This window comes from Pseudopipra pipra, chromosome 2, assembly GCF_036250125.1.
Source record: "Pseudopipra pipra isolate bDixPip1 chromosome 2, bDixPip1.hap1, whole genome shotgun sequence".
Classification (NCBI taxonomy): Eukaryota; Metazoa; Chordata; class Aves; order Passeriformes; family Pipridae; genus Pseudopipra; species Pseudopipra pipra.
The window spans coordinates 28,455,893-28,470,482 of NC_087550.1; the positions used below are offsets into that span (position 1 = coordinate 28,455,893).

General features: G+C 48.5%; 2 protein-coding genes and 1 pseudogene across 2 annotated transcripts; 2 read left to right on the forward strand and 1 right to left on the reverse strand.

Moving 5' to 3' along the window:
• Positions 1-4,048: 4,048 nt before the first annotated feature.
• PHB2 (prohibitin 2) lies at positions 4,049-9,310 on the reverse strand. Its single transcript, XM_064644676.1, has 8 exons — positions 9,133-9,310; positions 8,971-9,055; positions 8,816-8,895; positions 7,977-8,161; positions 5,780-5,909; positions 5,201-5,304; positions 4,698-4,775; positions 4,049-4,172 (listed from the first exon to the last, which is right to left on the reverse strand). Exons 1-8 carry the CDS (start codon positions 9,257-9,259, stop codon positions 4,092-4,094), a joined length of 870 nt encoding a protein of 289 aa, XP_064500746.1. The 5' UTR covers positions 9,260-9,310; the 3' UTR covers positions 4,049-4,091.
• Positions 9,311-9,485: 175 nt separating this feature from the next.
• On the forward strand, positions 9,486-14,572 carry EMG1 (EMG1 N1-specific pseudouridine methyltransferase). The gene is made up of 6 exons (XM_064644679.1): positions 9,486-9,654; positions 9,735-9,836; positions 10,837-10,978; positions 11,372-11,430; positions 13,280-13,429; positions 14,244-14,572. Exons 1-6 carry the CDS (start codon positions 9,517-9,519, stop codon positions 14,355-14,357), a joined length of 705 nt encoding a protein of 234 aa, XP_064500749.1. The 5' UTR covers positions 9,486-9,516; the 3' UTR covers positions 14,358-14,572.
• On the forward strand, positions 12,106-13,208 carry LOC135409322 (adiponectin receptor protein 1-like; annotated as a pseudogene).
• Positions 14,573-14,590: the final 18 nt, after the last annotated feature.

A 14,590-nucleotide genomic window follows, 5' to 3' on the forward strand; every position in this document is an offset into this window, starting at 1 on the left:
AAGGGACAGTGGGGAAAGCAATGGGCAAAAGTAAAGATGTGTGGAAGGGGGTGTACTGTGATTCACCTCTCAGTGATGCCAGATACCCTTGTCTAAGTCATGGGGAAGGGACTAAAGTCCTAGTCTAAGGAAACACCTATCTTTGCTTCAGATTCCTGGGTAGGTACAATGGGCAGGATTCAATTCTCTTCGTTCTTAAAAAGCTGCCACAGCCTAAAGCAAGGCATACCAAGGATTAGCTTAAACTCTACCTGAAGCTTGAAAATGGAGACATCTTGTGGAGCAAGCTCAGATTCCTGAGAACCTCATTTGTGTTCAAATCCCTGAACTTATTGTGTCCGTCTACAGAGAAATCAGACTGAAAAAGAACTTTCATGATTGTACATCAAGAAACGCAGCACTGAAATGAGCAGTCTACTTTACAAAGGCACTGTTAGATACAGATTACTTTAGGGTGGCTACTTGAAAATGCATTTTGAAAGCTGGTTCAAAAAATTTTTGCTTCCTTGATGCTGCAAGTAAAAATATGTGGGTATTAGTTATGGCTGTGACTGCTGGTAAGTTTAAAATCAAGAATCCATAGATTATATCTGTTCATTTAGATGTCTCATGCTCTGCCTTACCAGAGAAAGAGGTCCCTAAAGGCCTCTCTTCTTCACTGGAGAGTTCAACTTGGAGTTATTTGTAAAAAGAGATGGTCTCATGGGTGGCTGTCTTGACCATCATGACCATGAAATATTTGAGTTTAAAATCTCTGGTGATATAAAGAAAAACTGTCAGTAAAGCTACTCCCCTGGACTTGGGGAGAGCAGACAGTTAATCTTTCACAACAAGGTTACCCACCTAGTAGTCAAAGGGAAGGCAAATGAGGGTGTTTTTTTGGTTTTTTTTTTTAGCAAAGGTTTTGATTCTGTCTCTCACTGTATCCTGAGCAGTGCTCAGCATGCAGCTAGACATGCACATAATACAGTGGGGGAACAATTGGCTGAGGGGTCAGGCTCAAAGGGTTGTAGTAAAAGGGGTAACATCTAGCTGGTGGTCAGTCACTAGCAGTGCTCCCCAGGGTTTTAGGGCCTGTTCTCTTCAAAACTTCTCTCAATGACCTGGACACAGGAGTCAGCCGTGCACTAAGCTTGCTGATAACACCGAATTAGGAGAAGCTGTTGATTCCCTCAAGGGGACAGAGGCCTGACAGAGAGATCTTGATAGACGAACATGCTCAGCAATCATCAGCCATGTGAAATTTAACAAGAACAAATGCTAAGTTCTGCACCCAAAACAGTGTAACCTCAGATGTAAATACAGACTGGGGGACAAGAGACTGGAGTGCACCTCTGTAGAAAGGGATCTGGGCATTTTGGCTGATGGCAGGCTCTGTGAGCCAGCAGGGTGCCCTGCCAGGCAAAAGGGCCAATGTTATCCCAGAGTGCATTTGGCACAGCATAGTTAACCAGCCAAAGGAAGCGACAGTCCCACTGTACTCAGCATTGGTCCAGCCTCACCATGAGTACTGTGTACAGTTCCAAGCTCCAGGATAAAAGGATATAAAAAACATTACAATATGTCCAAAGGAGGGCAACAAAGACTGCAAAAGGCAGCGTGATTTACAAGGAGCAGCTAAGGATACAAGGCTAGTTCAGCTTAGAGGAGACGAGGGGCTGACCTCATTGCTCATCACCAGGAGCAGCAATGGAGGTGCTGAACTCTTCTCCTTGGTGTCCAGCAACAAGACGTGATGGAATGCCTTGAAGCTGCATCAGGGGAAGTTCAGATTGGGTATTAGGAAAAAGGACTTCACTTACAGGGTGGTCAAGCTCCCCCAGGAAGCAGTCATGATCCCAAGACTGTCTCTGTTCAAGATGTGTTTAGACAATGCTCTTACAACTTTTAGGTTGCCCTGTGTGCAGTGAAGAGTTGGACTTGATCATATTTGTGGGTCCCTTCCAACTCAGGATATTGTATGATTCTATGAATGTGATACCTCCAAGTCCTAAAGCTTAGTATAGGGCAGCCCAGTGAGACAGGGAGGAAGCTAGCCCTTAAAGCAGACAAGATCTTGCTGTTGAAACCCAAGCAAAAAGAGTTAAGTCAGTGGAGGAAGATTTGTCTTATATTTTTGGCCAGGAAAGCAGTATGCATACATATACACACACACACACACACACATATATATATATCTACACACACTGTGTATATATATATCTATGCTTCTGTGACCTGGGAAAGCAGGTAAACCTACACTCATCTCTAGCACTTACAGTTGGCTAAGAAACCAGCCCTGGTCACCCATGCAGTTGTATGAGCATCCACACCTCCTCACTGTCTTCCCACCCTGTGATCAACCAGTGAACAGGAGCGTATTTCTCTTGTTCCTTTACCTTCAAAATCCTCATTCTGTTTTCAACTAAATAAAATCTCCATTCCACCTCCCCTTTTGCAACATCTTTTTTCAGGCACTAAGCACACTTAGACACAATATAAATTTGTTTTTCTTTTAATTTTTACAAATGTTTGAAAGCATCACTGAGCAGGCAGTGACACAAATAGATATTCCAGCAGTGACAGGCACCCAATGAATGGCATTTTCCTGAATTCAGTCCCAGGTTCTCTTGGGATCAAGAGTGAAACAAAATTTACTACAAAAAAAAGCCTGGTGCTGATGGCAGCAGAACTCCCTCACTTAACCAAAAGAGAATTCTGATATCCTACAGAAATCTAAAGATTAATGAAGATTAGAGGCAAATTACTATATCCACATGGGTTAATACCAGTCCCTTGTCTCCTCTCCAAACTTAACCAGTGGGGTGAGGAAGGAATTACAGCTGCCTACAGGCAAAGCCCATTCCTGTAACAGGAATCACCACAGATGGAGCAGGGGTACAGGGACCAAATCTGGCTACTGGATTAAAAACTTCAAAGTGAGGGCAAACAATGCTAGTGGAGGGAGTTCAAAGATCCTCACTCTTATCTTCTGCTGGTCAGCGACGCTGGTTCTAGGAGTCTTTAGCTTCTTTCATTTCTTTCCTTTGAGTAGGAGACTGTCACTGAAAGGGAGACAGACAGGAGTCATTAGGTAGAAAGCACAAGCAAAGCTGAACCAGCCCCTCACTGTGGATTTTAGTATGTGGGGTGTCATGCCCAAAGGATCTGGACTTCCAAGTCCTTCCTACAGGTATTTTTTTTCAAAGCCCCTTAAGCCTTCTGGAATGAGTAAGACAGAATCTTGTCAGAGGTGACAAAGAAGGATCTTCTCAGAGATCTCACAGAGAAGAAAACAGCTCTGGTTTCCCTTCTTGATTCTAAGAAATCTAAGCTTTCAGCTACATCTCATTTTAGCTCAGCTGGCACTGCCTTTTTCAGTAAACACTAGATAGATTAGGCAAAGCCACGAAATTCCTGCCAGCTCTGAAAGCAGGAAATGGAGATTTCTAGCATGGACTGGAAAGCTTTTGGAGAGTAATAAAAGCATCTTTCCTAGAGATCATTACCCCAAACTAACACAAATTCCTATGATCATCAGCCTGCCTTCTTACAGCCCTCTTTGCCACAAACACAGGATGTCATGTAGATGTGTGATAGATCAGAGAATGCTCCTCACTCCTGCCTTTGCCATGCAAGGTTCCTTATGGGACACACATGGAGCTCCAATTACTGAGTATCTCCTACTTGATGTAGATGTTTGTGTGGCCTCTGCAAGGAAAGCTTCAAACTTCACATCACAAATGGGAAACGAGGTAGAGATGGAATAAACCTCCTGGGGCCAAAAAGGCCCAAGCTAGAAACATCCCAGGCACCAGGCAAAACAGGAACATCCTTGTTCCAAGTACTAACAAAATTATCAAAATATATAGAGCCTTACCTTCCTCTGTGTCAGCAGATGCAGTAAGGGGTGGAGGGTGGGGAAGAAGAAAAACAAGAATAAGTTGATTAGATTTAACAAAAATCTCCATTTCCACAGTAAGAATGACTGCTCCCTACTTGGCTGTGTCCTCTGGCATCAGGCTCCTCTCAGAGGAAAGATCCTGAGGGAGCTCCAGAGAGGGGACCAGCTTCCCAGGTAGGGTGCAGACAAATCCAGCCATCCAGTCCCTTTACCTGGTGAAGCCCTCATCCTGCAGGTTCAGTACCAAGTTATCTGCTGTGAGATACACACGGTTTTGTGAGGCAGCAATCTGAAAGAGAAATCCATTATGGAGACGGCATAAGTGACTATAAATGCACATGGGGGAACAGCACTAGGAACCTATCTCCCCCTCCAGATACAGCACTCCTGTTTTATTTCAATCGATGCAATTCCCCAAAACAACTCTGTAACTTCCTGACTTCCATCCCAGAAGCCATCAGACTTTCCAGAAGAAGTGCTCATTCTGTCTCTGCCACAAAGACCTTCGATCCCACACTTATCTGTCCCCCCTTCTCAGCCTGCAGGGAACCAGGAGCTTTTGGTGGCTGCAGCTGAGTGTGGGTGATGGAATCTGATGTAGATCTGGCTTTATCATATCAAGGGCATGAACTCTTAGCCTCACATCTAATTGCAGACCATCTTAAACTCTATATGAGCAAAAACAGCTGGGCAGGAACAAAGACCAGGACAGGGCAAATCACATTCGCCTTAAATTCATCACGTGGCCACTGGGCTGGGGGGACAGCACAAGGACTGCAAAGGACAAAGGGAATTCCGTGCGCCAGGTGCTCACCGTTTTTGAGATGTTTTGAGCAGCTCGGATCTTACGTAGCTTGATGTAGCCTGGATTCCTGCTGAGAGCTTCCCCAAGGTACAGAGGAACAAAGTTAAGGAAAACCTGCAAACAGAAGCTGCCTGCCCTCCAGGAATTCTTCCTAAGCCATGTTAAAAAACATCTTGAGGGCTAAAAAGAAATCTCTATCCCAATAACATGGGCCTTTGGGCAGGCATGTTTTTCCTTCCCCAAATCAAGAACATTATGGATTATGGTCCAACACAGCCAATAAAAGTTAAACCTTATAGCAGGGAGTGAAGGCTCATGATCTTCTCTGCTCTGACCTGCAACCTCAGGTGAACCTCACTCCAGCCAACTGGAGAAGTGGGGGAAAAAATAACAGTGACCTACTTGAAGCTTTCATCCGATCACAGTCTCCTGAGCGTGAGCTCAGTGTGACGGATTCTCAGGACTGTCAAGCTCAAAAGCCACGTCCCACAAAATCTCCCGAAGCAGGATATCATCTTGGCAGCTGTCGCTTCCCCCTCAGCCTGAACTATCTTCTGCTTCTGCTCCTGCTTGGCCTTCTCCACCAGGAACTGGGCGCGCTGTGCCTCCTGCTGGGCTGCAGCGAGAAAGGACACATGCATTGGAACCACATCGTGTCTTCTGAGCCATCAGAACCTGAGAGTGGAGGCCCAGGGGCTCTGCTTCCGAAAGAACCTATGGCATTCTGGGACCATATCCACAAGTACGAAATGTATTTGAGTTCACCTTACCTTAAGTAAAGTCCACAGCATCCAGACCCTCCACATGTAATCCCCACAGGAAGAAACATATTCCCGGCCTGAAGAGGAACCCTAGCCTTGGGAACTCAGTCCCTCCAACAGTCTATCCTATCAGCTATGGCCCAAAGCTTTCTGATAATACTTAAAAAGTAAACCTGTTCAGCTCCATTACTAAGGAGGCTGGGATTTATAACTCTGTACCTGTACTGATACAAAAGCAGTGACACAGTAGCCCAAATTCTACCTCCTTTTTTAATAATTCAGTGAAAGGGAAAAGGCAATCCACCCTTTTCAGGCACAAATGGAACTCACCCACTTGCTTAGCCTCCACAGCTGCTGTGTATTCACGACTGAAACTAAGCTCTGTGATAGCCACATCATCCAGGATGAGGCTGAAATCCTTGGCTCTCTCTGTCAGTTCTCGCCTAATGAGCAGGGACACCTGAAACACAAATACAGCAAGAAGTGTAGTACCAAGCACAGGGTGTTCCTGTGCACTCCAGAAGTGAAGGACAACTGCTCTTCACAGTGTGGGGGGAGACATTGCCTAAGCCCAGCTCCAAGCCATGAACATCAATACTGCCTCTGAATAACACCGCGTATCCATAGCTACACATCACATTTTCAAAACTACATTACAGCTTATTTATAGTCACTACTATGCAATTAACATTGCAGAAATAAAAAACCTTGAAAGCATCTTTGGCTTTCACATCCTACCACATCTAGTTCCACAGTTCCCACACGTTTTGGCAATAAGCACTTCCTTCTCCACCTTGAACCTGTCACTGTTTGCAGGCTGTCTTCTCACAATTGTATTCCAACATGGAAAAAAAGTGACCACACAATTTGTTACTTTTCTATTGTGGCTACTCCACTCTTTTTAGCCACTTTGGATGGGTGTTGCTGCAAGATATTTTGATTTATTACACGTTTAACTTGCCAGCACCTTTTTCAGGCAGGGTGACAAGTCCTGCACTAAATACTGACTTAAACAGAAACTATTGCTACAGTATCACATGCTTGGCCAGTCTAGCATTTGCTTTTGCTCTTGCTGCAGCTGCTTCTGAGCTGAACTCGAAAATAATGACACAGACCTTCACTGTGTGAACTGCAAGTGCCTAACTACATAAAGGCACTTTATTTTCTCCTCATTATCAACCCCCGCAATACACATCATTTCACAGTAACAAACACTAGTAAGGATATGTGAAAAGAAGGCAAATCCAATTCAGTTTGTTCAAAAGTTTCAGAGATCATAGAATTATTCTTCTCTAAGATCACAGATGCTTAACAGCCTTTGCTGTCACATCATTTCCACTCATTCTCTCCACACGTGAGGATGAACAAATCCCCCCAGTGCACACTGCATGGACGAGCACAAAACCCTGAAGTCCCTGCTATGGATCAGTTCTCATAACAAATCCTGGACACTTACTTCCTATCTTCGCTTCTTTTGTCATGGATCAGAAATTACCTAAGAGATGCTTTGTACTTCAGCTGACAACTTTTCCTTTTTAGCACTCTACTGATCCTGCAGGATCTCCCGTAAAGCCTTTGAAAAGAAAAGCAGCACCTCCTCTCTCCCTCAGCTGCCATAGGTGATGAGCACTCTCAGAATCCCTGGCAATCAAATTACCACAACACAAACTTTCAGACACAGGCATTTTTAAGCTAAATATTTCTATTATTTAGCAACACCCCTCCCTCCAGATGACCCTCTAATCTTTTTCTAATCAGTGTGTGCAGGGGGGGTTACAAGAGGATGGATCCAGGCTCTTCTTGGTGGTGCCAATCAATAGCACAAGAGCAATGGGCAAAAAGTGATGCACAGGAAGTTCCACCTGAACATGAGGAAAAACTTCTTTACTGTGCAGGTGACCACGCACTGGAACAGGTTGCCCAGACAGGCTGTGGAGTCTCCCTCACTGGAAATATTCCAGAACCATCTAGACACAATCCTGTGCCATGGATGAAGCAAGATGACCCTGCTTGGGCAGGGAGGTTGGACCAGATGAATCACTGTGGTCCCTTCCAAGCTGGCACATTCTGGGATTCTAAGCAGAAGTACTTGCTACCCTTCTGTAGCATCCATCACTGACAGGTTAGTGCTTTAACTGCTCATCCCCTTCATTTTTCAGACCCTTCAAAACTGCTTAACTTGCTCTGACGGACATTCTGAGACCCATAAATAGCCAGGTAATTTTTTTTCAAAGCCAGTTCTACTGTGAACTGTAAATCAGCTCTCCCTCCCCCACCTCTCCCACTGCGGTACAGTTTTGTCCTCATGTACCAATGGGTCCAGTCTTCTTCAGAAGCAAATGATACAACCTTAGTATCTGCACTGGAATCGAGCTGCAAGCAGGGCACAGCACCATGCTCTTTCCACTTGGACGCATCACCCATCAACCTAAAATGTTTCTCCTTTACCTGTAACAACACTCCCCACGTCCACAGTTCAGCAGTTTCTTTGTGGCCCGAGTGCAAGCCTGCCCCAGGCAGGGCTCACCTGTGCTCTCTGTGTGATGAGCTGGGAGGCGTTGAACTTGGCCACAACGCTCTTGAGCACCTCGTTGACGATGGAGGGCAGGACCCGCTCCTCATAGTCCAGCCCCAGGCGCTGGTACATGCTGGGCAGCTCAGCCGCGTTGGGGCGCGTCAGCACCCGCAGGGAGATGTTCACCATCTGCAGGTCTGAGAGGGAGGAGAAGGGGAGAGGTGAGGGGCCTACAGGGAAACCAGAGAGCAGCCCTTCATTAGGGACTGTAGTGATTCAACTTTCATGGCTAGGCTTTGCAAAAGAAGATTTGGGAAAAAAATTTGGGGCAAAACGACGCTCAAGACATCCGCTATCCACAGAATCGAGCATGGTTCTGATGTTCCAGCATGCTAATTGATTTGGGTGCATCTCTGGAGGCACGTGTATATGCCTTTGTCTTTTAATCTTTGTGTGACTGCATTTGTAGAAGATGGCCGTTTCGACCCACGCCCGGCTTTGCAAATGTGGGTAAGGCCTTCGAGCCTGCGCAGTGGATCAGGTGAAACACGGTATGCGCGGAACTGAACCCACCCTTTAACCCTAAGGTTAGGAAGGAATTCTTTATGGGAGGTTGGTGAGACACTGGCACAGGTTGCCCAGGGAGATCGTGGATGCCCCACCCCTACCAGTATTCAAAGCCAGGCTGGATAAGGCCTTCGAGCAACCTGGTCTAGTGGAAAGTGCCCCTACCACGGGCAGGGACTTTCAGATCCATTCTAACCCCCTATCATCCCTTGATTCCATGAAGGGAACCGGCACTGAGGCAGGACTCTCGTCCCCTCCCTCCCTCCCGTCTCGTGGCCTCTCACCTTTGGAGCCGGTGGGGGAGGAAATTTTCCGCGGGCGCGCTCGGATGTCGTAGATGATGGGATACTGGAACCAGGGAATCCTGCGGGAGGCGGAGAGGCGTTACGGGCGCGGGCACCCGCGGGGCCAGGGAGGGAGCGGGGGGGCCGTGCCCTACCTGAAGTGCAGCCCCTCGGCCAGGATGGTGTCCTGCTGCACGCCGCCGATGCGGTTGAAGAAGATGGCGCGCTGGCCGCCCTCCACTGCGAGGAGAGAGCGGGGGCTCGGTCAGCGCGGGCGACGGGCGCGTGGGGCACAGGGGGGCGGGGTGGGCACTCACCGATGAACACGGACTCGCGCACGCCGTAGGCCAGGGCGCCGGCGCCCAGCAGCAGCTTGAGCGCGGTGCCGACGCCGCGGGGCCCGGCCGGCAGCCGCCCCGCCAGGTCCTTCAGGTTCTGCGCCATGGCCGCGCCGCCGCCGCCCCCGCCGGGAAGGACACCGGAAGGAGCCACCGCCGCCGCGTTCCGGCGAGAAACCGCGGCGCCGGGAGCGCCGCCACCGCCCCCTCCCGCCCCCGGCGCCTGCCTTCCGGCGCGGCGGGCGAGCGCTCCGGAAGCGGGTCCGGCCGGAGCCAGATAGAGGGCGCGCCCCGGGCGCCATCTTGGGTGGCCGCGGCGGACGGGGCGGGGCCAGGGCGGGGCCGGCGGGGCGGAGTGGCAAAATGGCGGCGCCCAGGCGGCCACGTGGGGACGCGCAGGGGGGTGAGAAGGATGAAGGGCTCCCGCTGGAAGCGAAGCGGCCCCGCGGCCAGCGGCGGCTCCTGGTGGTGCTGGAGGGGGCGAGTCTGGAGACTGTGAAGGTGCGGGCGGCGAGGGGGTCCGACCGCGCCGCGGGCGCCCTCGTTCCTCGCCGCCCAACCTGTCCGTGCTTTGGCCGTAGGTGGGGAAGACATTCGAGCTGCTCAACTGCGACAAGCACAAGGCGCTGCTGCTGCGGATCGGCCGGGACCCCGGAGAAGTGCGGCCCGACATCACCCACCAGGTACTCGCTGGGCCCGGCAGCGCCTGTGCCATCGGGGCAGCCCTGCAGGCGGCCTGGTGACATCGCTCCTCGGGGCTGCGGGCCTGCTTGTGCTGCCGAACAGGCTGTATTTCTTTAAAAAGGAGTCTATGCAGCAGCGGGGGAAAACGTTGACCTAATCATCAAGCAGGGAGATTTAATCTGTGAAACAGATAGCATCTAATAATTAAGCTCTAAGTGATGTCCATGTGTTAGGAAAACAAATTTTAGGGCTTGACGTGCTTCAGTGATCTCGGACCCGGTGGGGGAAGTTAATATAGCTCGGGGAGAAGGATGTACCACTGATAATGGGCAGAATTTACTGGCGACAAGGGCATTTGGCAGGACTCTCAAGATAACGAAGAAACTAATAAAACCAGCTCAAAAATTTTGTTGAAATCAGGTCTGAGTGGGTAGAAGGTAATTCTGCCATGGAGATCTGCGACCACTGACCGAACAGAAGACAGAAACTGAGCATGGGGACTAACTGGCATGAGTAGTGGGAGAATAATTAACCAATAGAAACTAGAATACCGGGCAATAAGAGAACTATGTAACTTGTAGCCAATGAACACTAATTCCGTTGTTTGTTAAAATGTATAAATAGTTAAAAGTTTTGATAACTGGCACACATGTTGTGTGGAGGGATGCCCCATGTGCCTCAGCACTGAATAAAGTAATGTCTGCTTTCTAACCTAGTAAATGGGTTGGAGGGTTTATTTCCTGGTTTTCAGTGACACTTGTGCCCTTGGAACCCAGGGGGCGAGTTTGGCCTCTTGTGTTGTGCATGTGGCTTTTGGGTTTAGTCACTGTTTGAGTCTGGGCTTGCTTTCTTAGCCTTACAGTAGAACTCCAGTAGTCAGATGAACTTTCAGCCTTAACATCGGTCCCTTCTGCAGTCATGGGAGCTAACCCTCAATTTACCCAAGAATCCTTTCTTGTGCCTTTCTGTTTCTCACTTCTGTGTGTTTTTCACTTTCAGAGTCTCCTGATGCTCATGGACAGCCCCTTGAATCGGGCTGGTCTCCTGCAGGTTTATATCCATACCCAGAAGAACGTTCTAATTGAAGTCAATCCCCAAACCAGAATCCCAAGAACTTTTGATCGGTTCTGTGGTCTTATGGGTAAGTGATTCAAAATTTATACCAGCCACAGAATAATGCAGGAAGCTGGCTAAGAGAGGAAGAACTTTGGGAAAAGTCAAAAAGTGGCACCAACCTTAAAATGTGAAACTGAGGAAAAAAAGCAGATAAATGAAACCATCCGTCTGTGATGTTCCAGGGTGCATACTCCAACTGTGTGTTCCTTAGCGCAGTGGTGAGTGCCTGCAGGAGACTGTGCTACCAGCAAAATAACTTGCTGGTCAGTACTTCTTAAGGCTGCTTCAGGCAGTGCTGGGAAATCTAAAGGTAGACTTCTTGTGTACCTCAGCTCTGATCTCCAGGCAGAGCATGGGATTCCTCCAGCAAAAGAACTGTCAGCTTAAGTAATTTTCTTCTCGTGTTTTCTCTTGTCAGTTCAGCTGCTGCATAAGCTCAGTGTTCGAGCAGCTGATGGGCCTCAGAAGCTGCTGAAGGTAAGCATTCTTTAACTGTTCACAGCTAATGTTGCAACGTTCTAGCTCTGCATCCTACAGCAATTTAGGAGGGATTTTTGGGGAGGTTTTTTGGTTGGTGTCCTGTTTGCAGAGAGGGGATGGAGCTTAGAGGTGTGTGGGCACGGTCACTATTCCATACCACCTCGTCATTGCATGGGGCTGGCATCTGCTGTGGGAGCTGCTGCAGGAAAGGAACCCCAAACACTGCTGTCCTTGGAGCTGAGTGATCTGTTTCCTTGTGAGAGCCTGACTGCCATGGCTGGGCACTGACACTGGATAAACTGCAGGGACGAAGGTCTTGGCATGATATCGGATTCCTTGGATGGAGAATTACCTTTGTTGCTGGAAACACCAGAGAAGCAGCAGCCTAAGAAAGATGGTGATGATAATAATGTCGTCATCTTGGCAGAGAATGCTTTGCCCCAGCCAGCACATCTCCCTGAGGAAACGGGTCAGCAGGCAAGGATAGACAACAAGCAGCCAGGCTTGGCCTTCCTCGCTCAGGGCTCTCTCAAACTTGGCTCAAGTATTATGCCAGAACAAGGAGCTGCTGGGCAGGAGCAGGACCTTACTGCGCTGCTCATCAGAGACAGAAGCAAGATTTCCAGGTGAGGAAGGAATATACTGAACGATATATTGAAGAATTAATCATCATCAAGAACTGCTATGACGTAAATGTACTTTGTACATCCAGATTACCCCAAAAAGGTAGAGTGGTCTTAGATCCCAGCGGCATCCTGCTTGCTAGCCAAGATGAGGCAAAGGTGCCTAAAGTGGATTACATCAACTTTTCCAAACTCATGATCCCTGGTACCCATCTTGGCAAGCTCCAGTTGTGCCTGTTCCTGGAGGAGAAGGGGGACTAAGGACCCGCTGGCGTGGCCAGTGCTGAGGACCTGCTGTGTCCAGTAGCCCGTGAGGAAGAGTAGGTGGCGCAAGTACTGACTCTGCCCCTGTAGGCTCACCATGCCATGGAGAACATGGAAGAGTTTGTGTACAAGGTTTGGGAATGGCAGTGGCTCATACAGTCTGCTGCCTGACTGGCTCAAGGCCAAAAGTTACTTCCTGCATGGAGAGAGGCCCCCTATGCCCTCCTTCCCCACCTGCTTCAAGAGCATCTTCCAGATACACACTGAAGCTGGCAACATCTGGACACACCTGCTGGGATTTGTTCTGTTCCTCTGCCTGGGGGTCCTGACCATGTTGCTGCCCAATGTGTACTTCATGGCTCCTCTCCAGGAGAAGGTGGTGTTCAGGATATTTTTCCTAGAAGCAGTGCTCTGCCTCAGCTTCTCCTGGATTTTCAACACTGTCTACAGTCACTCAGGTGGTCTCACAGACTTTTTTGAAGTCAGATTATTCAGGAATTGCAGTGCTGATCACAAGGAGCTTCACTCTGTGGCTCTACTACTTGTCTTCTGCTCCCCTCAGCCAAGACTCACCTACCCTACCATCATCTGTCTTGGGCATCTCTGCCCAAGTAGAGATGGCCTCAAGCGCTTTTGCTCAAGGACCTGGGTGCAACTGGTGAGTAATGCAGAGAAACAGGGAAACATGATGTGTACCTCAAGAGGATTTGATTTTTGAGTAAGAACAGCCTGTAATGTTGAATTGTGTATGTAATATTGGTTGCTGAATGACATATGTTACATCGTAACTGCTGTGGACAATGATGATGGACTGTTCCAGTTGCACTAGTTGTGAGCTCCTAGTGCAGTTTGCAAGCAGCTGACAACAGCTGTTTGTTTGTTTGTTTGTTTGAAACAAACAATGGACCTAGCTATGTGGCCTTACCTCTACATCCCTGTGAACTTTCTGCTTTCTGTAGGTGATTAAGAATCCAGTCAGTGACCATCTGCCCGTGGGCTGTATGAAGATTGGTACCTCCTTTGCAGCGTCAAAAGTGACGGATCTGCGTGAGCTGGTTCCTGCAGCGGAGCCAGTTGCCATTGTAGTGGGAGCTTTTGCCCACGGTTCGGTAAGTGTGTGTATCCCTTATTTGGAGTTGTAAAGATCTTTATCAGCATAGATTTCAGTCTTGTTCTGAGTATGGAGGTTTTACCTGCCCCTTTTTTCAGGTTGGTTTCCCCCCTGCCCAGCCCCCCATTTTCCCTCCAGACAGGCTTGTCAAAAAAGGCCCAATACTGCAACACTTGGGACTGTTCTCCCTCTCAAGAGAGGGCATTAGTGAGGGCTAACAGTTGTCCTGCTGGACAAATACTGTGCCTTCCCAGTTAATGGAATCACAGAATTGTTAGGGTTGGAAGGGACCTCTGGAGATCATCTAGACCAACCCTGCTGCCAAGGCAGGGTCACCTAGAGCAAGTTACACAGGAGCATGTTCAGTTGGGTTTTGAATGTCTCCAGAGAGGGAGACTCCACAATCTCCCTGGGCAGCCGGTTCCAGTGCTGTGCCACACTCAATGTAAAGAAATTCTTCCTCACGTTGAGGTGGAACTTCTTGTGTTTTAGTTCCATTACCCCTGGTCCTGTCGCTGGGCACCACTTAAGAGTCTGGCACCATCCTCTTGGCACCCACCTTTGAGATATTTATATGCATTGATGAGATCCCCTCTGAGTTTCTCTTCTCTAGACTAAACAGGCCCAGCTCCCACAGTCTCTCCTCATAAGAGAGATGTTTCAGACCCCTAATCATCTTTGTGGCCCTCCACTGGACCCTGTCCAGTAGCTCCTTCTCTTTCTTGTACTAATGGAGATAGATGGGGCTCAAGGAAAACTTGCAGCTTGATGGGGTTTTTTTCTATTTTTTTTTAATCCCTCTTTTCTCTCAGGTCAATGTTGACTATACAGAAAAGATGGTCTCCATCAGCAACTATCCCCTCTCTGCTGCCCTGACGTGTGCTAAAATTACTACTGCCTTTGAGGAAGTCTGGGGAGTAGTATGAGCTGCTGCTGCTACTGCTGTCATGGTGGACTTCTGTACAGTGACTCCACGTTCCAGAAAGGCTCTCTTACTTAGGTGTGGACCTGGTGCAAGTTTCTGCTCTTGGAAAGGAAAAGCCTTCAACTTTGTCCTTGTAGCTTCTGGAGCACTGAGACTTTAAACGGACTGCCTCACTGACCCTTTTTCCTCCTATTAAATGTATCTTTTGATTTAAAAGTGCTTGTGAATTTTACT

What these genes read in the sequence shown, in the direction of transcription:
- PHB2 (XM_064644676.1), bottom strand. Translation starts at nt 9,259, where the DNA reads ATGGCGCAGAACCTGAAGGACCTGGCGGGGCGGCTGCCGGCCGGGCCC. An exon ending in GCGCGAGTCCGTGTTCATCG is followed by an intron (nt 9,056 to 9,132) that starts GTGAGTGCCCAC and finishes CTCTCCTCGCAG; the next exon opens with TGGAGGGCGGCCAGCGCGCC. An exon ending in CTCAAAACATCTCAAAAACG is followed by an intron (nt 4,173 to 4,697) that starts GTGAGCACCTGG and finishes TTTCTCTTTCAG; the next exon opens with ATTGCTGCCTCACAAAACCG.
- EMG1 (XM_064644679.1), top strand. Translation starts at nt 9,517, where the DNA reads ATGGCGGCGCCCAGGCGGCCACGTGGGGACGCGCAGGGGGGTGAGAAG. An exon ending in GGCCCGACATCACCCACCAG is followed by an intron (nt 9,837 to 10,836) that starts GTACTCGCTGGG and finishes TTTCACTTTCAG; the next exon opens with AGTCTCCTGATGCTCATGGA. An exon ending in TCGGTTCTGTGGTCTTATGG is followed by an intron (nt 10,979 to 11,371) that starts GTAAGTGATTCA and finishes TTCTCTTGTCAG; the next exon opens with TTCAGCTGCTGCATAAGCTC.